Source organism: Ruditapes philippinarum, unplaced genomic scaffold, assembly GCF_026571515.1.
Source record: "Ruditapes philippinarum isolate M1 unplaced genomic scaffold, ASM2657151v2 ctg443_1_1_1_1, whole genome shotgun sequence".
Lineage (NCBI taxonomy): Eukaryota > Metazoa > Mollusca > Bivalvia > Venerida > Veneridae > Ruditapes > Ruditapes philippinarum.
This window is the reverse complement of record NW_026856675.1, coordinates 75,801-99,904: the sequence shown is the minus strand read 5'-3', so window position 1 is coordinate 99,904 and position 24,104 is coordinate 75,801. Positions and strand designations below refer to the sequence as shown.

At 33.0% G+C, this 24,104-nt stretch overlaps 1 protein-coding gene across 6 annotated transcripts in view; it reads right to left on the bottom strand.

Moving 5' to 3' along the window:
- LOC132747290 (integrin alpha-V-like) overlaps nt 1-23,696 on the bottom strand; it is a 78,682-nt gene extending 54,986 nt beyond the window's left edge. For 2 of the 6 annotated variants that reach the window (XM_060736622.1, XM_060736623.1), the window contains exons 1-3: nt 23,088-23,696; nt 19,104-19,225; nt 18,411-18,514 (exon numbers count right to left, since the gene is read on the bottom strand). In XM_060736622.1, the coding sequence (XP_060592605.1) occupies nt 18,411-18,514; nt 19,104-19,225; nt 23,088-23,323 (462 nt within the window). In that variant the 5' untranslated portion in view covers nt 23,324-23,696. Of the gene's footprint in view, nt 1-18,410; nt 18,515-18,860; nt 18,970-19,103; nt 19,226-23,087 lie in introns of those variants that run through there. The other 4 variants (XM_060736625.1, XM_060736624.1, XM_060736626.1 and 1 more) reach the window with 3 other exon arrangements.
- Between the last annotated feature and the right edge of the window lie 408 nt (nt 23,697-24,104).

Genomic DNA, 24,104 nt, shown 5'->3' with positions numbered 1-24,104 from the left:
AATGGAGAAAAATATACCATGTTACTTTTCTTCATGATAGATTAATTATTTAACTTAAAGGGACTCCACTGAGTTTTTTTTGACATGGCTGTACTGGAAATACATTTTTACGAGATTTTTTTTTTTCATTTTATGAAAATCTGTAGCAAACACTTGTATTCAAAATTTCAGATCATTCGCTCACTCTGTTTTTCCAGAATAATCATTTTTATCGTACAAAATGAACTATAATGAAAAGCATCGTAACAGTTTTAACGTAATTCACCATCGATTCCAGTCCATTCCGGTAATTGGGCCAATTCTGGTAAGTCGTGTAACCGGTTTAAACTCAATCCAGCCAAGGAATAGCAATAAATATTGATTTTTCAATTTCATTCTGAATTTATTTCTTAATTATGTGACTTATATTTTTTCATTTAAGCACCAAAGTTGCCTATGTAAGATTTTCAAATTTTATGTTTTTTATGTTTTGGACCTCAATGGAGTTCTATTAAGTAAACATTTACAATTACTTTTCTGGTGGTGGTGACAGAATACCATGCAATCAGTGCAGACCAAGATCAGCCAGCACATCTGCACCCTGTGATCAAGGTGACTGCACTGTTCGCTATTCAGTCAATATCTATTTTTATATTTTCCCGTATTAAAAATAATGAATGTGAAATATGTCCAGATTAAGAGATGGACCAGTTTGTTTAAGTTATTTTATTTCAGTTAAAGATGTTCCAAAAAAAGATTATGCTAAAATCAAGCAGGTAACATTACGATAAGAGCAACAATTCAAATGTGACAGTGACCTTTACACATGAACATGACTGGCAAGGTCAAATTATTGAATTAAGCTAAAATTTTCATAACTTTGGTATTTAATAACAGACTTGATTAACTGATTTGACTGATATTTTGAAATCCTATAAACTTTGAATGGATTGTCTGAAATTCAATGCTGGGCAAACCTTACTATAGTACTACATCCAGTTAAAGGGACTCCACTGAGGTTTAAAAGCCTAAATACATAACATTAAATTTTGATTGAACTCATTGGCACTATTAACAGAAATATACGCAAAGATAGTTAAGAAATATACATTGAAATAAATTGAAAATCATACTTTTATGCTTTTCTTGAACCGATTTGAGTGAAAAGCCTTTAAATGCTTTTCATTTCGGGTCATTTTTTTTACAATTTGAATAATTATTCTGGAAAAATGAAGTGCACGAATGATCTGAGATTTTGCATAAAGATTAATGGTCTAAACCTACATCAAATGGTACATTTATCTGGAAAAATATTTTCAGTCCCATCATGTCAAAAAAAAACTCAGTAGAGTCCCTTTAAAGTGAAATTTCAAATAAACAAATAGCATCAAATACACAAGGAAGAAACAAAATTTAATACTTGTATTTATTGACATGATCGCAGACCAAAATACACCAGGTCAGCTAATCATTATCTATAAACCACTTTAAATGATTTTAACCCTCAAAACAGTACTTCCTGGAAAGTTAAAATAAGTTCAACAACATGAGACAGTACAGTGGGCTAGCCATTAGATACAGGAAATTATCCTCAAATGTCCACTTCACACGCTCTTAACCACACTCCAAATCAAGCACATGGTCAGACTTAACACACTCCAATTCAAGCACATGGTCAGACTCTCTTATCTGTTCTAAGATTTAAAGCCGCCTTCAGTTTTTCACAACGATAAATATTTATGTTATTTTTAGATCAATCGTTTCATATATTTGTCAAATCAAAAGAAATTACATGGAAAATGAAATTTGTCATCCATAATATGCGGAAGATTCATTTCTCAAAAATATCTTCTATTTTTAGGAAGGAAAGTCACCGATGCCTTACAAATAGCTTTTGGAAGCTGTGTCTAAGATATGATACACTTTTTCCAAGTACTGAAATTATTCTTTTCCCTATCATACAAAAAATATCATATGCATTGATCTGCAAGCTATAAGAGCTTGTGGAAAGTAAGTTTGAACCCCTCTCCCACTTCTATAATGTCAACACATTTCACTTGTCAGCAATAAATGTCCAATAACCAAATTTTATTATGACCATTAAAAACAAACAATAACATAGAAGCAAAATAAAATTCACACATAAAATCCTATCAATAAATAATTTATTCCCTACCGTACAAAGAAACCATCAGAAATATTAATTCAAGCAACATCAAGCCCTGTCAACCTCTTTAATAAATTAATAACAAATAGGGTCGGGATTCTTTTGAACCAAGTTTACGGGTCATTTGTAAATATAGTAATTTTCAAATTAAAATATCACGACACTAAACTTATCGAGACGTCTGACTTTTACGTTTCGCGTTTATTACGCCACAAAACAATCTTGATGAGCCAGAAGCTGGTATAAAAGTACCCAAAGAATGTTTACATGCAATAAAATGGGTAACCATCTAAAAATGTATTATTAAATTAACTATCGTTTGGCCGAGCTTCAAAGGAGAAGGTGGGCCGCAATGACACTGTAATTATTTTAGACTACTACGTATGTTAAATTTAAACTGTCAACATGTACACTTGTAATGAAAACTATCTCTATTACCCCATTATTTTCACATATAAAATCATCATGGTCAAATGTCTGATGTTTACAAAAAAAGTTTTACATTTTTGTCTTTTTTTTTTTTAAATGAAAGTTTCAATTTTCCAAAACATCACTAGGAAAAGTATATCTTTACGAAAATAGAAGTTTTAAGTGTATAAAGCTATACTTTTTCTGCTGCAAAAATCGCTATTGTGATTTTGAAAAAAAGATCATTACTTTCAAGAATTCTTGTATGAAAGAAATATGGGTAGTTTGTTGCTTTAAAAGCAAATATTGCATGACTAAACAATCATCCGTAAATAGTAAAAAGTAGCATAATATTATATTTTCTGTTTTAATATGAACAATACTCGTATGTTAAATAGGTCACAAAATTGACCATGAGATCACAGAAACAATAATTATGATTTTACTGTTGATAATATAAAAAATATTTTAAAGGATATATAGCTTTATACAGGCCACTTAATGTATCCTTGAAAGTCTTTGTATCATTATTTATTGAAACGAAATTGTATATACATGTATACTGCTTCTGAATAATTTTGGACTTGTCCATTGTTGTTGATATTAGGTGTTGAAATATTACTGAACAAGAGCCGGTTGAACCTGGTGATGCTCCCCGAATAGGTTTTGGACACATGAAGGTATACCTCTTGTAGTGTCAGAGTTATGTCACAGACAAAGTTCAAAGTGTAAAAACAACCCAAATGTTGCGCATGACACGTCATCTCAATATGGTGATCATTTCTATGAAATAGTTGTAAAATCCGACTTGAAATAACAAAGTTATGGGCCAGACACGGTTTTGCTGCAAGGTCATGCTGTGACCTTGACTTTCAAGGTAGCGCCCCAAATGCTGTGCGTGACATGTCTTCCCAATATGGTGATCATTTCTGTGAAATAGTTGTAATATCCGACTTAAAATCACAAAGTTATGGGCCAGACACGATTTTGCTGCAAGGTCATGCCGTGACCTTGACCTTCAAGGTAGCGACCCAAATGCCGCACATGACATGTCGTCTTAATATGGTTATCATTTTTGTGAATTAGTTGTAAAATTTGACTTGAAATAACAAAGTCATGGGCCGGACACGATTTTGCTGCAAGGCCATGCTATGACCTTGACCTTCAAGGTAGTGACCTAAATTTGCACGCGGAACATTGTCTTAATATGGAGATCATTTTGTGAAATAATTTTAAAATCTGACTTCAAATAACAAAGTTATAGGCAGGACACGATTTTGCTGCAAGGTCATGCTGTGCCCTTGACCTTCAAGGTCCCGACCAAAATGTTGCCCAAAACACATCATCTCAATATGATGATCATTTCTGTGAAATAGTTTTAAAATCTGACTTCAAATAACAATTTAAGTTATGGGCCGGACACGAATTCGGAACATATGTACAGATGGACGGACTGATGGATGGCACACGGACAGACTCCAAGGATCTTTAGCCCTGTGGGTTCAAACCCTGTCAAGGGAAGTCATTGTTCATGCTAACATACGTGACTGCTTTTCTTTTTGAAACAGATTATAACTGACCTGCTATACTTTAGTTCTCAAAAAGAAAAGTAGTCACGTATGTTAGCATGAATCAAAACATTCACAGACATCAATTTTAATGTATACGTCAAAATATTTTGACTAGAACGAAATGGTAGAGTAAATCAAGTATTTTCATTGGCTTTATGTGTTGACCACATACAATAAAGGCAAGAACTATGCTCATGGCTGAACGGCATTTCCAAGCATTTTTGGAAATGCTAATATTTATAACTATTTCTATGAATTTCTAAACAAAACAACTTGATTAGCATCTCTATGACCTCAGTGAGCTGTATATCTATTATGTAAATGACAACTCATTGTTAAAGTTCCTGTTATTGGAGACAGAAAGTACATGTACTTAAAATTATTTCCCTATAACGACTCCTTTTCTAACAGATACATATACATGTATCATGTATTTCATATATTTTTATATATTTTCTCATGAATAATGACAAATAATACAGGAAAATTTTATATTAAGAGGTATAATCATTGTTAAAACACTTAGTGTCAAACTGTGGCAGACGTCCTACATGGAAAACCTTATGAATATGATGATGATGACGCCCTTAGCAAATTATAGAGAAACTTCTAATACACATGTACGGCTAATTTGACTACATAAATATAATGATTGTCAAGTAGATTTGTAACAAACTGTCCAGTTAGCTCAAAAGGTAGAGCTTTAAACTGTGAATCAGGCTATCCCATTCCAATTCCCATACAGTGCAGATCACTTTCGTTGAAATTGATATAAAATCCTTTCCATGGTCATTAGCACTGTATCTTTGCTTAGGCATGCATGTGTACTGAAGTTATCAACTCCTTACGTAAATTAAAGTTTACTGCTAGACAGCCTCCCAGGAATGATGCCGCTGGCTGAACTGTGCTTTGATGAATTCAAAGTAGCTTACTGTCGTGATCAGAAGAGTAAATTACCACCACCACCATCATCAGATTTAATACAAATTGTAATATTGAAACTTATAGACAAGGCATCAGTAAGACAGAAAATTCACAGTCTACCTTGATCTAATGTATGACTTGACTTCACTTGTATAAACAGTAAAATTTAAAAACCATTAAGTCTGTTTAATCAAGTAATGACTGAATAATAATCCCATAATTCAAACTACAATTAATTAACTGTTTACTTATGTGACAAATTAAACAATGATTGGTTAATCAATTTGTCATATAATTGGTTATGAATGATATGAAATTTTTCATCATAAAAATTCATTTGGCACGTATACATTGGATAATAACTTTTAATCTTCTATCAATTTGTAATTTTGAAGACAACAAACTGTAAAATATAATAAGCAATATGTAATACAATATGAATACAATAAACAAACAAATGAAACTCTTGACACAACATTCACATGACATGATCTTAATTTATCTTTATTTTTTTTTATCTTAAACTCTTCCTAATCATCTTCCTTCAAATCATTCTTCTTTCTATCTATTTCTTCTATCTTTTTCTTCTCTGTATCTCTAACTAGCTGATAAGCCAATTTGAATTACTTACTGGCAGCCTACATGATAATGGCTGGGGGGGGGGGGGGGGGAGAGCAAAATCAGTTATACTCTGCCATTTACACACAAACAACTTTGATAATGGAAATTTGAGTGGACTACAAAGAAACTACAGGAAGACTGGGAAACCTACAATTTTCTACTACTGCTGAGTAGACTCACAGACAACAAGGACATTCCTCAGATATTCCTAGCATATCATTTACTACAGGATAATTATAATGATCATCCTTTAGTCAGAATGTATTTCTCACACAAGAACTATTCAGTGTTACCATCTCCATCTTCATTATGATTGTTGCTCACAACATGCACCCTGGGCACCAATTTATGATGACAAAACTCTCAACTCTGTGGATGTGTTAACGGGATATATACAGTTAATTGATAAGCCCTTACTAAGATTAAGCAGGCTGGAAGGGTTAATGCGTAGGACTGGGTAAGCTAGAACAATCAACCCGCCTTTTGAGACTACAGATATAATATTCCCAAGAAAGAAAAATTTAGCAGTACAAGGTACATAATTATAAACTATGATAAATCCCTACGGCAATGATGTTCCGAGATGAACTGTAGCCAAAATTACTTCTGTTATCACCCAGGTAACTACAGACTAGAAATATACAACTTTCTCCTACCATGTTACAACAAAGAAAACTGCAAAAATAATCTCTGAATCATATAGTCTCTAAGCTTGCCAAAATTAAAAAAGTTTTAAACAAAAATATTTCTCAGGTGTTTTGGTAATATAGCTGAAACTAGACAACACAGGAATGATATCGCTATGGTTTTGATTAAAATTTATAAACAAAAGAAAGGAATACACTTGGAATCGTATAATCTCCAAACTTGGCAAAATTAAAAAAGGTTTTTACAGAAAATTATTTCTCAGGTGTTTTTGTAATATTTCTAAATCTAGAAAATTAACACTACTTTAACTATGGCTTTGAACAGGCTCAATTAAACCGAGCCTGCAACATTTTCAATTTTGACATGTTGGGCTTTCTTTATGGATTAATTCTGTTTTTTTTCTATTCTGGCATGAAATTTATTAATATTGGAATGAAATTTGTTAATAAAGTGTATTTACTCTGAATCAACTGTATGTATACATGTAGACTCTAGATAATCTTGGCAAAAAACATGAAAACATGAGCAGACACTAATTTCACAGATTTGCTATGGGAAATGAGTTGAAATAGGATTGAGCAGGTAGGTAAATTTGTATGGTAAAAGATAATCTTGTGTGTCAGAAGAGATTTTATTGGTAAGGGAAGAAGTAAGACTTTGCAATTTGTGGGCAAAGGAAACAATTTTAAGTTGATTATTTGTCATAGGTGGAGGAAAAGCCAAAATTTGAGTGCTTTATGTAACTTGCAACAGCTTGACCTTCCTCCATTATTATACTAAAAAATTTATTAACCTCTGAAAACTGCACAGGTTCTGTGTTTTACTTAGGATAAGACTTAATTAACTGAATCAGATTTGGGTTAAACTAACAATTATGAACACCAGAACTCATATATATAAACATAAAGGCATTTTTTACATCATTTTATGATGATAATAACATTAAACTAAATCTAAGATGAGAAACTGGTATAAGTATGTACTTTTTTAACCAGGTAAGTAAATACTGCTATGAGTCAGTCAAGCAGGTAGGCAATTTCAAAGAGTACTCTTCAAAGGAGTACCTTAAGGTATGACTTGGAAACTTTGATTAGTGATCATTTTGAGAATATGTTCTGATGTGTCTATATCCAAGTTATTAATGCACTATTTATCTCATATTTGATTAATATGTATTAACATGAAGTTAATCAAACAAGCACATATTTACATGTATATGTTATTCTTCTGCTTGTGATAAAAATAAACTTTAGTCTATTATATCTGAAGTAAAATATGATGACTTTTAGTCATTTGACATGTGTTTCCTCTTGATGCACATCTTTGGGTTGAAAAAAAGCATCTTTGGGGTGAATAAAAGGCCTTCTGGTTATTATTACAGCTCGCAAGGCACATCTGCTTCAAATAATGGCAGGTTTACTATAGAAGGTACACCTAGGGTCAGACATGCTTCCAATCAGGTCTTAAACAAATATTATAACAGACCTGGAGACGAGTGGGGGGGGGCAAATTTGTAAAGGCATATATTACATTAACTGCACATTACCTGAAATATACAGAATATTAAAGTAAGATCTGGTAAAATATCTATGGATAATCTTGATTATGGAAATTTTCAGACTTTTATTCTAGAATCTAGGCCCAAAGATTCAAGATATTAAAAATAACTTGTTTTAATTCTATAATGCCTGAAACCTTTTTTTTTATCCATAGAGTCAGGATTTAAATTTACTCAAATCTGAATTAAAGGAGAAAGAAAAAGACAAAATTAATGCAAATTTCATTTCCCCCCTATATAATCTTTTCATCTGTTTAATGATTTCCACCATTATCTTCAACTCTACACTGTACTCTTAAAAGTTTATCAGTTTACATTGAACTCTTATTTGATCAGTTAAAAACCAATTAATATATGGAATAATAATCAACTTAATTTAAATATTGAAAAAATGTTTGGTTATCATGTCCATTATGTATTTAATGTGATATGTTGCATTGACAAGACACATGTTTTGTGTACATTAATAAAAATTCCCTTCTGTTCTTAATAGAATTTTTTTACCACTAATTTATATTCATAATCCTTTGTTTTCTAGATGATAAAAAAAAGAAGTGGGGGTGACTGTACAACTGAAAACAGAAAATTTGAGATCACCTGTGATGTCGAGACAGATGTTACATGTACATTTTAACAATGAAATCAATATTTTAATTTCATTTTTATGTTGTCATTTCATGCCTTCCTCGGGGCCAACATAAAATTATTGTATTGTTATCCGTAACAAAATAAAAGCATGTTAGTCGCTACAATGTCAGTATTGATTCTGATTTAATCACAATTAAATACCGTAAACCAATTAAAACATTGTAATTTAGTGACAATTATAAATCTATAAATTAAAACTCTAGCTGTATTAATTAAATAAGTTATAATTAACATAATTAAACTGAAATCAATATTCCAACATAAAATTCATTTAAGTTAAATGTATTAAAATAAGTTACACTTGTAAATAAATATATTAAAATAAGTTACACTTGTAAAATAATTAATATTAATTTGAAAAAAAAAATCATTTGCAGATTCTTTCATTTGTAGTGTTTCACTTGAAATTTGTAAAATTTCCAAATTTTATATTTTCTTGGCCTTTTGACCTCAGTGGAGTTCCTTTTAGTATAGAGCTATACCTGGAAGTATGCGACTTGTATTTTAAAAGAAGTGTCTATGGTACCAGTAAGTTGAGTAACCTTGTTTTATACTTTCAGTTGTGGTATCGAATGACTTTTTAAAACCATACACTAAAATAAGTTCAAGTTAAAAAGAGCATCTTTTTCAAACCAAAAATTTACTGCAGGAGAAGGGATAAAAAATGATTTATCAATGATTTTATCATAATCAATAATCATTTTGGCTGCAGCTTGCTAAATCATTAATATGTGATGACAAAAAATAATAGTTTTGGCAACAGATCTGGGCAATCTTGATGTGGGATAATGTCATTAATGGTTAAAAGATTCAAACACCAAGGAGACACAATCATATTGTATTTTAAGGCAACAGCTTATACTCTGTGATGTCCTGATTTTGTTGACAGACAATGCTTCTAAAAAGAAGGCAGCTGTCACATACCATGTAACCTTACCACTGTTCTGACACCATTTTGAAAAATTTATTAGATAAAAGTTCAAATTAAAGTGTTTCGATCCACAAATAAATACAAATTATTGAAAATTATAAACACTTGAATTAAGACTGATTCAACTATCTTGGATATTCCCTTCTTTAAAACAAATTGCGTTGTTTCTTTTCTTTGTTAGTTGTAAGTGTTGTTTTAAGTTGTTTACATTGACTTTAAAAGGCTGAGCAAAAGTAGGTGCTTTCATGGCATTTCTTTCCTTAGAAGGGATTGAGGCCCTGAAATAGGGAAACTTCATTCTGTTTTGTATAAATAATAATATATGTAACAATCAAAGTACATAATGAGAAACTGCATCTTGAAAATTATGCTACACACAGTCATAATTATAATGAAACAGGTAGTAAATAGCTTCCTCCCACCTGTACTCTTCACTGATAGGTAGTAGTGATAAGGTTCCACTCCTGTTACAAGCACTGACCTGAACCTGGATGCCAGAGTTAATCACTCTCTCACAATGATAGTAAGATTCACCATCAGGTAATGATAGGTTTATAGATGGACACAATGGGGTGTCAGCCACCTAAATACTTCAACAATATTCACTTTATGGCTACTTTAACAGTTAATTGGTCTTTTATCTAATTAATCAGGGCCATTCAGCCATCTTTCCCAGGGATTGCAGAGATTAAAGACTGAAACTGTACAATATTATCAAGCAGTAAAAGCTTAGCACCCACCAAGATTTTTGAGTCATTGACTTGTTCTCCTATGAATTAGTTATAATTGTCCAAGGCAAAAACCAGGATATTTTACATGTATTTTTAATAAATATTAAATAAATACAGCCAACAGAACTGTAAAGATTTTGCGCGCACCAACACGCTTCAGGCCATATGTCACCAAAACAGGAAAGATGATTTTGGCTAACCTTGGTCGTTACAAACTTAAAGCAACACCAGGGGTCAAAAACCACCTCACCTGTTGGAGCTAAGAAGATTCAGAGCCTCCAGTAATTGGGACCTATTTAGTCGCCTCTTACGTTTGCACTGACACTGTTAAGGTCACACAGCCAATTTCTAGGTTTATACTGGTCGAGGACGACCTCAGGTACGTACCCCTTGCTTGTACAGTATTTCAATCCTGGGTTGACACCGGTGTAGAAATTAAACCACCGGCCTTCAGTAAGCTGACATGAAAGAATATCTGGCGGGATTCAAACCTCATGCAGAGACTGGCAAGTGATTTGAGACCAGCAACTTTAACCATGTGGACACAGAAGGCTTGTCAAAATATATAAAATGTTTTTTTTTGAAGAAATTATTAGTGAAAATTAACTCAAATGGATACATTTTATCAAGATATATTAATTAAGTTTATTTATTAATAAAAGACCAATATTCTTTTATTTTGAACCCTTTATTTTGCATTTTCCATAACATTTTTAATATAAAAATATAACATTAATCTAAGTTAACCTTTACAAACAAATTTTCCAAGATAATTAGAAAATTCCTTGGAATAAAATAGCAGAAGTAAGCTAAATTAGAGCCAAAAACATGTGTTTTTTGTCTTAAACGAGTATTTTTATTACTGAAATATACACCTCAGATAAATTGGCAAAATATGTTCTCTGGAAGATAGGAAAACACTCAGATGAACATGAATATTATATATAGTCTTGTAATTCAAAGCAACAGTTATTACCCACTATTCTCCCATATATCTGTCTTCCAGAAAATCTGAAGTGACTTACAATGAACATCCATGGACCCTACAACAAGTGGTCTGTATGGTAACAATGTGATATGATCAGCTAGAGTAAAAATATCTCATTTTGAGAGACTAAAAGTATACATGTATAATATAATGTCTTATTTTTATATCACTTGATATTAGATTAAAGAGAAATCCTTGAATAACTTGAATTTTAAGGCAAGAAAAGAAGAGTATCTTATGTTCTTGTACAACAACTAAAGCTAGATCTAGAAGAGAGGCATCCAGGCTTAATCTAGTAAAGGCATCCAGGCTAGATCTAGTAAAGGCATGCAGGCTAAATCTAGTAAAGGCATCCAGGCTAGATCTAGTAAAGGCATACAGGCTAAATCTAGTAGAGGCATCCAGGCTAGATCTAGTAGAGGCATCCAGGCTCAATCTAGTAGGGGCATTCAAGTTAAATCTAGATGGCATCGAGGCTAGATGTAGAGGAAGGGGATCCAGGCTAGATCTAGTAGAGGCATTCAGGCTAGATCTGGAGGAAAGACATCCAGGCTAGATCTAGAAGAAAGGCATTCACGCTAGATCTAGAGGAAGGGGATCCAGGCTAGAACTAGTGGAAAGGCATTCAGGCTAGATCTAGAGGAAAGGCATTCAGGCTAAAACTAGTGGAAAGGCATTCAGGCTAGATCTAGAGGAAAGGCATTCAGGCTAGATCTAGAGGAAAGGCATTCAGGCTAGATCTAGAAGGCATCCAGGCAGATCTAGAGGAAAGGCATCTAGGCTAGATCTTGAAGGCATTCAGGCTAGATCTAGTAGAGGTATTCAGGCTAGATCTGGAGGAAAGACATCCAGGCTAGATTTAGAAGAAAGGCATTCTGGCTATATCTAGAGGAAATGCATTCAGGCTAGATCTAGTAGGGGCATTCAGGCTAGATTTAGAGGAAGTGCATTCAGCCTAGATCTAGAGGAAAGGCATTCAGGCTAGATCTAGAGGAAAGGCATCCAGGCTAGATCTAGTAGAAAGGCATTCAGGCTAGATCAAGAGGAAGTGCATTCAGGCTAGATCTAGAGGAAATACATTCAGGCTAGATCTAGAGGAAAGGCATTCAGACTAGATCTAGAGAAAAGGCATTCAGGCTAGATCTAGAGGAAAGGCATTCAGGCTAGATCTAGAAGAAAGGCATTCAAGTTAGATCTAGAAGAATGGCTGCTCCAGGCTAGATCTAGTAGAAAGGCATTCAGGCTAGATCTAGAAGGCATTCAGGCTAGATCTGGAAGAAAGGCATTCAGGCTCTTTCTAGAAGAAAGGCATTCAGGCTAGATCTAGAAGAAATGCATTCAGGTTAGATCTAGAAGAAAGGCATCCAGGCTAGATCTAGTAAGGGCATTCAGGCTAGATCTAGAGGAAAGGCATTCAGGTTAGATCTAGAAGGCATTCAGGCTAGATCTTGAAGAAAGGCATCCAGGCTAGATCTAGAAGGCATTCAGATTAGATCTAGAAGGCATTCAGGCTAGATCTAGAGGAAATGCATTCAGGCTAGATCTAGAGGAAAGGCATCCAGGCTAGATCTAGAAGAAAGGCATCCAGGCTAGATCTAGAGGAAAGGCATCCAGGCTAGATCTAGTAGAAAGACATTCAGGTTAGATCTAGAAGGCATTCAGGCTAGATCTAGAAGAAAGGCATCCAGGCTAGATCTAGAAGGCATTCAGATTAGATCTAGAAGGCATTCAGGCTAGATCTAGAGGAAATGCATTCAGGCTAGATCTAGAGGAAAGGCATCCAGGCTAGATCTAGAAGAAAGGCATCCAGGCTAGATCTAGAGGAAAGGCATCCAGGCTAGATCTAGTAGAAAGACATTCAGGCTAGATCTAGAAGGTATCCAGGCTAGATCTAGTAGAAAGGCATTCAGACTAGATCTAGTATATAAGATATGGGTATGATATAGTTATTAAAAACATTCAGGTTATATCAAGAATAAAGATTCCAGACTAGATCTTATAGAAGACATTCAGGATAGATCTAGTAGACAAAATCTAGTGAAAAGGCTAGATCATGTAGAAAGGGCCATCAAGGCTAGATCTAGTAGAAAACATTCAGGGTAGATCTAGTATAAGTGAGTATAAAAGAGTTAAGTCAGGCTAAATCTAGTAGAAATTCATCATAGCATTATAGATATATCTTAAGTCTAAGGTATTCAGAAAATAGTTCTGGCATTCATAGTTGCAAAAGTTAAATCATCACTTTGATTTAGTTACAACAAAATGGAGAATGGGAAAGGAATTAGCAACTTCAGAACTTTTCAAGATGGTAGAAAGTAATCCAGATATGCAGGGGAAAATGTAATGAAATGGAAAACAGACCCTTCAACTCATCAAACAGCTGGCCATCTGCAAATTTACCTTTCTCAAAAACAACTGCAGACATAAAATTCCTAAATTCTTCCCAGAAGAAAGAAAACTCCATTCATTAAGATAATGTAGATATATATACATGTAAATGTATACTGGAAAAGTAGCAGGTTCTTGTAAGAATAATAGCTATTCATTCCATTAAGGTCAAAATTTTCATACAGTTATTTTATAAGATACAGAAAATGGAATTTAAGTTAAAACTGAAGGATTGTGAAAATGCATTAGCTGCCTTAGGAAATCAGAGTTATTATAATTATTATTGTAATTATTGTCAAGATTATTTACCTATGAAAAGTACATTGTTATTGGTTTAATTGAATGGTATTATATATATATCTAAAAGGGCAAGAACATTGCAATGCTGTGATTTGGAGGTGAATTTTAAAAAGACATGAGCTGGCAGTTCAACACAGGTGTACTGTGGGCCGGACAGTTCCCCAGTTCAGAAATACATTGGTTTTAGATAGGCTTTATATCACAATATCATGTTTGACAGTTTCATAAACAGTTAGATAAATTTTACCATCCTTTTCTTTAGTATATGTTTATTCAAGCATCTGGAGTAACATATAGATCTCTTGGAGTATATAATCTATATCAGTCAGAAGCTTACAGATAAATGATGCCACAGTATGTGTGTTTTTCTCTCACTAAATAAACAAATTATGACAAGCAAATGAACAAAGGTCTTCTAACAGTAATCAGTAAGAAACATACAGTGTTTTGTTACAGCATATACAACAATACAGGATAGTAACTTACACCATGGCATCTACTAGTGGCTGTAAAAATTTTGTTTACAACTCTGGTCATATAACTGTATATACAATAAGTGTTTCTCAATTCTGAATAAGTCAATGGCCTCGGAAATACTTTAAGTTTAATACAACAAATCTATATAACAAATCTAAACAAAGATTTTGAAATATACAAGCAACAGTCAAAGATTTAGACTATCTAAAGCTTTACTATGGTAATGGAGGATACAGGACTGATAGTTCAAATATTTCAAGCAGCTTACATTAGCTGGATATCAGGATTTAAATAACCAGGGCTCCCATTATGTTCCAACATTTAGAAGTCCGAGACTGCAAAATGTCTGAAATTGGAAGTCTCATTATATAGGTAAAGAAGGAAAAGCATTATATTTTGGACAGTCACAAGCCAAAATCAAGGATAGTTTCTATCTTGCCAATTATCAATCCCCTACCCCTCCTTTGATAAAAGCTTTGTCTCCTGTTGTTGAATTTTAAGGCTTATGAGAATTCAGATACAATTTTCTATAGACACACACACACACAGACAATAAACACTTGAATGTAGGTCTTTCATAATTATATCTTAATGTCTGAGTGTGAAATCTTAACATAGCAACACTCTTTGTTAAAACAGGAGTGGCAAAATATACACCTCTTACAATAAAACCACAGAAAAATTCTTACAAGACGTGATTCCATTCATAAATCTTATCAAAGATTAACAGGGAAAGGGAAAAAACTGATATAATAATGAGAATGATCGACCACAGACTGGCACCAGTGCTTCTAGCCCATATTTCCTGTTACACATACCATAACCATTCTATTATTCAACCATTAATATCACAGTCTACCATTTTAATAATACAGTCTATTGGTTAGCTGTCATAAGGCAAAGTTTGTTCTTAATCTCGGTGAAATTTATTGCCATAATATCGAAACTGTTTTCTCTATATCTAAATTCACATGCAAACCATAATTGCCAAATTTCCTGACTTCCCCATCTTTTATAGACAAGAAAATTGATGCTAGTTGCAGAATTTCATGCACAAATTATGCAAACATCTAGGAAAATTTGATGTCTAGATATTACAAGATAATTTTACCAAACATATTTGCTCAGCGAGAATAGAATATTTTTTGCCTAATAAAATTCAGATATTTACAGAATAAACTGTGCCCCAATGTTAACTTAATTTCTCCAAGTGCATAAAACTTTTATTCAATTAATTTGCGCAGCCTACAAAAGCAATAAAAGAAAGAACTATTTATTCAGTCTTGTTTTACCCAGGATCTAAATCATTTCTGGTCATATTCATGTTCTCCTCTTTTTCCAATTGTGTGGCAAACATCCAGACCTAAAACTTTAATTTAAAATTTTTTTTTTTACTACATCCACAATTAGAAAAACTGGGCTTAAAATATAAAATCAAAAAAAAAAACTTGGCTCTTAAGCAATTATATATATGCTTAATATTATGCAGATAAAAACATTTATGAAACTTAATCATTGCAAATTTGTATTCCTATATTTTTTTTATATCTGAAACAGATTGCTCCAAAAATTATGGAGGGCTAGCTGGACTCAACTTTTATATGGTTCAGTATTAAATCATCAATACTTTTCAAGGCCACACAATGCTCCATCAATACACGGGACCTCAACTTAAAATCGAATCCAAAAGACTGATTAGAAAATAAGTATTTTTAGTTGGCCAGTCCGGGGAATCAAAACCACATTGTTTTTTTTTTTTGGTGGGTTGGGTTTTACCGTACATCTTGTCACACCAACACAGTATAGGTCATAATAATGGTGAAGTGCCAGCTTTACTAATGGAGAAAGACCCTCAAGTGCTCTTCCGTACATTATTTCAGGCATCGAAATCACATTTATAAGCTTGTTTCAAGATTTTCAGTATTTAACACTTTTTCAAGGCCATACAATGCTCCATCGTACATTATTTCAGGCATCGAAATCACATTTATAAGCTTGTTTCAAGATTTTCAGTATTTAACACTTTTTCAAGGCCATACAATGCTCCATCAGTCCATGAATTTCATTATAACAAGGTTGTGAGGCTAAACAGCGAGGGTCAATTAACTGATATCCACACTGTGTGTAACGATTAAATGTCTCGAGTAATCTAACAATTACAAGAGCAATTTTTCCGGACAACTAATCATGTCTGTAATGGAGCAAAAATGGCCCATATTAAGTTACTCTATTACACATTAATCAAAACTAATAAACTAAAATCAATATATATTGTATGAAATTACAATAAAAACTTTTCTGAAATAAATCAAGCAATCTTTAATTTGTAACTTAGTACATGTACTAATTATCAACTTAAGACGGTATTTCCTTCCACACTGACACCAGATTATATCATACAAACGATTCTCATAAAATTACTAAAAAGTCCTTGACAAAGCAAATGGTAGGAGGAATTTATAATAATTGGAATTGCCTTATTAGTGCATTTTCCACAGGTTGGGGAAGCAGCCCGGCCCTTAATTTTTGGGGAAAATTACACGGTATATAATTATTTGCAAAAAGGGGAAGATAAAACTTGGATGTAAATTCAATTTTGGGGGAAAACTGCATGATTTTAAAGAATTTTTCTTTGGGTAACAGCCCCTGCCATAGAAGGAAAAAAAGCCCTAATAATCTTTTTCTTTTTATATAAAACCAGAAATCGTCTATTTAACTTTATAATTTCTATTAAAGGTCACTTTCTGTATTTATCTTGTTCTGTTTCTTGTTTTTTTTGGAGTTTTTTCTGAGAGTGTGTGGGTTGGTGGGGATTTAAAGTCACACCCATGTTAGGCAATATGCCAACATTCTAAGCTTTAATGGCCGAGGTAGACCCTCAAGTGCCCCTCTGTGCATACTGGTTCAGTCATGAGTAAGGCACTATAAATAAAACTACCAACCTCTCATAACTCCAGAGTTGTAGCCCTGCAAATTAATATTCTAGAGTTGTGGACAGAGTTGCAGCCCTTTGCAAGTATTTTCTTCTGAGGCATATATGCCAGTATCCATTCTGTAGGAAATGTGGACAGAGTTGTTGCTCTTTATTAGAATTTTCTACTAAGACATAATATATATATATCCATTATGTAGGCCTTTAAATTCAGGGTGTGCCTGTACTATTGGTGAATAATAATCATATGGAAAACCGAACTTTTCCCTTCCTGGATCAAATTTAGTTAAGTACTTCCAGCAGCTAATGATGCCAGATGTTGAGTTTATGTTCTCAAATTTACACTAATTGATGCTAAAGTATGAGTTCACATGTACACATATAAAAACATCTCTCTAGGGGGATACATATAACATGCAATATCTTGTTTTGTTTAGCTTTCCTCATGAAAACAGTGAGTATTTGCATGGTTTACACAAAATACAGTTAAAGTAAACTTAAACATCAAAGAAAGAAATTATTTATGTACATGTATATGCCGTAAATAGCTTTTAGTGGCCGTTTTTAGGACTAGAACCTATTAAATAAGTATATAGAAGGTTCCATGATAACTGTGGTATGAAAACATATGCGAATGTTTCAAAAATCATAATTTCACTATTATCATATTCATTTTGAATTCTGCTTAAGACGGTGGTTGGTGCGTGGAAAGTAACTTGCACTTTCCTATCAAACAGAGTCTGCAACATTTTCAATTTTGTCATTTGGGCGTTCTTAAGGGGTTCTGTTTTCTCTATAATCTAGAGACCTACAATGTCTTCAATTCAGTACCAGGCTTTTTCATATATCCCAGTACTTCTTTCTCTATTTTGCTTCACACAAAAATGTCTAGAATATACATGTTAAAACCAAATAACTTATGCACCTGCGGTCACAGTTAGATGGTAAATGAACACTTGCATGAAGCAAGTTAAACACCAAAACTTAAACCACAGCAATGACCAAGCAGCATGGGAGAGATCCGGGGATAGTTTGAAACTTGGCTCAATTTTACAAATTACCCTGCACTACCTTAAGGTACAGACTTTGTGTCAATCATAATCGAACGGTGTATTTTTATATATAAAACTGGTACGTACCACTATGATGCCATTTTCAGAACTGTAAAGAGAGGCACCAAACCATTGGTCTGACTTGTCTTCAACATCTACGTAATGCGTGCCATTGTGACGTATACCATTACCTACAATAGAAGGTCATTAAAATGTTAGCGAAGAAGAAATAAACCATGAAAAATTGATATTTAAAACTTACAAACTTGTACAAATTACAGCCCTGGAAAAGGTAAAATGTGGCGGTGGGAAGGTGTCCTCCCAGGTACTACTTTTTTTCAGAAATCTTATTCACATATTATAAGGGGGGATGCTGATCAATTTTTGTAAGCAGGAGTATAACCACCGACATTCCTTACGACGCCGAACATCTTAGCTCCTCTCTAGGCTTTCAGAATCTAGCTTTGGCATGTCGAAATACTTTCGGTTTGACTAGTTCAACAATTAGAAAGAAAATGCGTATTATACAACTTATACTGTTATATATGTAAATTTGTCAGCTTCTATTTGAAAATACATTTTGAAATGTAAGCTTCATATGTCTGATCATGAAAACACTTCAATGTGATTTTTCGTCGAGCAGCCGACAATTTGCACGTGCGCACAGATTGGTGCGCGATATTTATCCAACATCGGTAAGTTCACAATTAAACTGGTCAAACACCACTAAAATTGGTGAGCAGTGTAAAAGATGATAAAAAATGTAAATTGTCAACCTACCTTTTGTATCAAATGGAATTTCTTGACAATAACTACCGGTATCTACTGGGCATCTATATACAGCGCCACCTCGAGTTACTCCAGGTTGGCGGGTAGAAGCTTTGGGGGCACCAACTAACAACCTAAAATAGTGTAAGAAGGGTCATTAAACGGAGTTATAATTCCACGAAAAAAGGGTGTAGTAAATTATTACGACAAAATTGCCGGAGATAATTATAATAAAGATTTCCTTGAAATGGTTATTATCTTATTACGGCGATCTCAATTTTCATTGAACAGTTATTTCTACAATATGGCTGTGAAAGATTCCATTGTTATACGTGTCAGTTTATGCTGCCAATGTTGTGTATTCAAAAAAAGAGTATACGCAATTTGTTACGTAATGTCATTTTGACAACTTGCGTATAATCAGACATATAAAGACATATCCTGCCAACTGCCTCATTAAATCATTTATTTACATTTGGAGTGGAGAACTTGTCAATATTATCCCTAGACCACGTGCAAAGATTGCACGTGCTGATAACATTACTTTCATGGAAAGTTTGTTATACCGATTATCAAATCAGGATGTATCTTTATGCTTAATCCTCTTACACGAAGTGGTTTAATCTCCAAGCAATCATTTAACTGATGATAAGGTCAATCAGGTCACATCGTGACCAACAAATTTTATCAAGGTCACCATAATATGAAAATATCATTTCAACGTGAACATTTCTTTTTCTTTCCATCTTATCTGATTTCTTCGGAAAACCCCTTTACCGTTTCATGCGTAAGAATAACAGTCACTTACTTTAAGCCCAAAAAAAAATCATGATATCAAGCACATGAGTCGCATTTCAAGAAAGGTATTTGTCTGGAATCGATTTATTTTATAATTAGTTTGCATTTTGTAATAAAGGATAAAATATAAGAGGAACTGAATAGTGTTGACCATCTTTAGATAAAGCTCATTCTTGATTGTGTTGAGGTTATAAATTTAATCTTCGTCCTGAAATGCTAAACCAGGGTATCCCTTTACCTACTTTTCGATTCTTAGTGGGACATAAACTTACACTTCGTCCCAGATTCTTATTATAATAAAAGTTTTGATTAATTTACATAATGATGCCAGTAAAAAAGTTAGTTCAATTCTGAAGACTACATGAATCCATGGGTGGTACTGTTTTAATATCAGTATTACATAATGTTAAATTTCAGAAAAATAAGATCTTGTCTTTCTCCATCTAAACATTATTAGACCACGCCCCTCTCATTTGTCAGCACAGTAGGGAGCTAATTAGTACCGTGTTGATGTAAATTTAGTATGGAGAGAGACAAGGATTATTTATAATGGCTACACAGCGCCCCCTGGGGGACGTATCGCCGTACACATGTCATTTGTAAAATGACCAATTTACAAAGAAAAATATTGCATGAATTATTGCGTTTGTACCACGTAACAAAGCAACAGGAAACATACTTGCTTAATGCACGTGTAATATGAAACCTGGACTTTAACTTACAAGGGGTTGATTTTTCTCTCATTTTTAAATGTTTATCTTTTCCCAACAGACAACTGGTGCAAGTCTCTGATATATCACACTAACATTAAGATTATTTGTTCATTCTTCCAATAAAAAGATGTATTCTCTGATAAATACATCGTGAGTTTTCTGATAATAAAAATGTATAATATACTCTTGGAAGTCACGAAATTCATAAACAATTATCTCTTTGTTTCTATAAAAAAATGAAAAAATAGAAAAAAGACATAACTTCATCCCAATTTTTTCTTGAGACGTATGTGTAACATATTGAAGAAAAAAAGTTATAGAGGCTGATGGTCGGTTTAAAAATTTAAAAAGGACTTTCATGTTATTTATCAACAATTATATGAACAAATAACAAAATATCCAGTATGTTGATACTCTTGGGTAACCCAACAGTATCAACATACGGCGGGGTAATGGGAATTGTAGATCTATATAATTCAGATAGGAAACAAGATTTGATGATTAATCTATAAGAAACTACATGTATTTAAGATAATTTACTTTATGCACTTTAAGTTATTTATTATCTTTCCTAAAACAACACATCTTTTCTTCATTAATTGGAAACAGAAGTATTCAGGTGATTCAGTCTTCAAACTATTTATCAAAATACGAATTCTTGTGTGTGTACGTGAGTATGTCTTCTTTGTGTATTGTGCACGAGTGTACGTAAGCAATAGGGGACCGTCATATGAGCGAATAACGTTTCTTGTTATGTAAATGTACAAAAAAAGCTTTAATATCCGTATTAACTAATATGAAGGTGTAGTTTACCTACAATCAAAAGAGGATTTCTTTACATATAGTAACATGTTTCTTAGTAAATCGTTCAGGCGTATTCTTAACATGAGTCAGCAGACATTATCTAAATATATAATACAAACACACATGTCTTTGATGATATTATTGACGTTATCTTTTGGCGAAATCATACATTAAATAAACACATATATATAAGCTCGTATAAGCCTTTGATTTGTGAATGAGCTACTTAACATATTTTCCTGATTAAGAAATAAAGTAAAAAATATAGAGAGCGATCTACACCCCCACATTGATAACTTTTACAGTAACATACATTTAGATACATGTCAGTAAACTTAATCATATAACGCACTGTGTAGTATGCATAGATCATAATTGGGTCCGAGTACTTTGATTGATGAAAAAGGAATTACTTCCCGACTTCATTTGTTTTGTCCCTTTTGTTTTTGTTGTTATTGTTTTTGCCGCTGCTGTTTTGTTTCTCGTTTCGTTCATTATTATCATCGTCGTCAAAATCATCATCATCATTATCATCACCACCATCATCATCATCATTTTTGTCATCAATATCAGTTTTATTATTATGCCTAATTTCACTTTCTAACTATATTTTGAAGGTTTACTAGTTGTTTTTTTTTTTTTGTTCTTTTTGCTTCAAACGAACAAATACGCGTATTGACACATTATAACAATATCTATGTACGATCGCTGTTCTTTAATCAACTGAAATTCGATCACAATTCCTTTTGTAATACGAATACATAAAACAAGAAACAAAAATCAAGCGTTCTGGACTACTTGAATAGTTGAAAAATGAGAATTTGATACAAGAATGCCTAAACGAATTTAACGCATCGAATTCACCACGCTGTTTACAAAACATAGACTATCACTTGTAATAAACATGGGATACCCAACTAGTATACCGGCGAAACAAAAAAATGTTGATATTAGATTCAGTTTAAAAAATAAACACAGCGCACTATTAAATTCATGAATAATCGGAAGTATTCTCATCTTGTTTTAAATGATTTAGCAATTTAACTTATTTAACTTTGACGGGCTGTTTATCAATATATCTAAGAAGTTCAAACATCCCATTGCCAAATGATTCACACACAATCAAACAATTATTAAACCCCGATCCATTCAGAGTAATTTGCGGATGTTTCGTAGATTAAATTCTCGCTTTTTGCTATGAACACCTACTCGTTCATAAATATTCATATAAATTGTATATTCATATCGACTATACTTGAATCAACTTTGGTTTGCAAACTTATTTGTTTAGTTAATTTATTAATATTATACCAGCTCGTATTTTTTTCTTTTTAAACTCATGCAGATAATCATCACCAACAAACATACGATTATATCAATCAATCATCAGATTCAGAATACCTCAAATTTACTATGAAACTAACAAATTTTCACTTGGCTCCTAACCATTTCTCTACAGTGAAATGAGTCACTTAAGACTGAATGGCAATGTTTCTATCTTTCAAGTGTAAGGAGGATTATATGCTACCGGTTCCTTAAATGTTGAAAATGAAATAACTAATTTTAAATTATAATTCATTAATTAACGATGTGGCACAGGAATATTTATCAATAATATGATTGGTAAATCAAGAAATAACTAAAAAGTGGGGGAAAAAACTTAAAATTATGATTTTATTACCACTTAGATCCCTGGTCTTGATGCAGTGCCACCGAAAAACCGAACATACTTCGAGTCTCCCCTGAATGAATGGTGGCGGTCGTAAGGTCTATATTATAAGCCTTTGAGAGATCACAAATTACACCGAGTAACACTAAAACTATTCCTATTCCATAATATACACTACTTGAGATGCATTTCCTGTGATACGAACACATATTACACACGTCTGAGAGGCTTAATCCAAAAAGCTCCATATTTTCCTTTATTTATATTGAAAGAAAACACTTTTTTTTATATCAGAGAACTTCAAAAAGAGATAAAAAAAAAGATTTATTATAAAACTAGTTTAATTCTTTATAAATAGCGCGATCTACATTTCAATCTTTTCATTACATATATAAAACTTTTTCTGTACTCCAACTTTTCTTATATATCCATAGCGACTGGTAGAAATAAATTCCTCAAAACTTCTTGAAGTTATTAATAGCACACACTCCTGTCGGCTTTTCTAACACACTCCAGATTTCTAACTGCAACATCAGTAGCTGTGGTAATGGGAGAGTCCATTTGGTATACGTTTATTTCTCATACCCCCTGCGGGGAGAACCGCTATGATTTACCCTCTGATAGCTGTAATCAACTCGTCCTGTAGCGCGCGCTTATCGTTTGATAGAGATAAGATGCGTTTTACGTTATCAATTCATTACACAATGATAGACCTGTAAATTTCGGTTATAAAAGTAATAAGAAACAATTTATATGTCTATCGAAATTTGTTTCATAACGCGCTTTTTACACGAATGTATCTTTTTTCAATACTCTAACTGATAAATAACGATCTTAAATACTGAATTCATACTGCTTGTTTAACTTTGTAGTTTTAGAAAAATATATTTAAAAAAGAATTTAGCAGTCCGTTCAAGGAAGTAGACGAACAAAAAATCAATATTTTAAATCACAATGATATTTAATGCTAGTTTTAAACGCAACAGTTCACCATCTGCAGCAAACTTAACGGGATCATCCAATGGACCA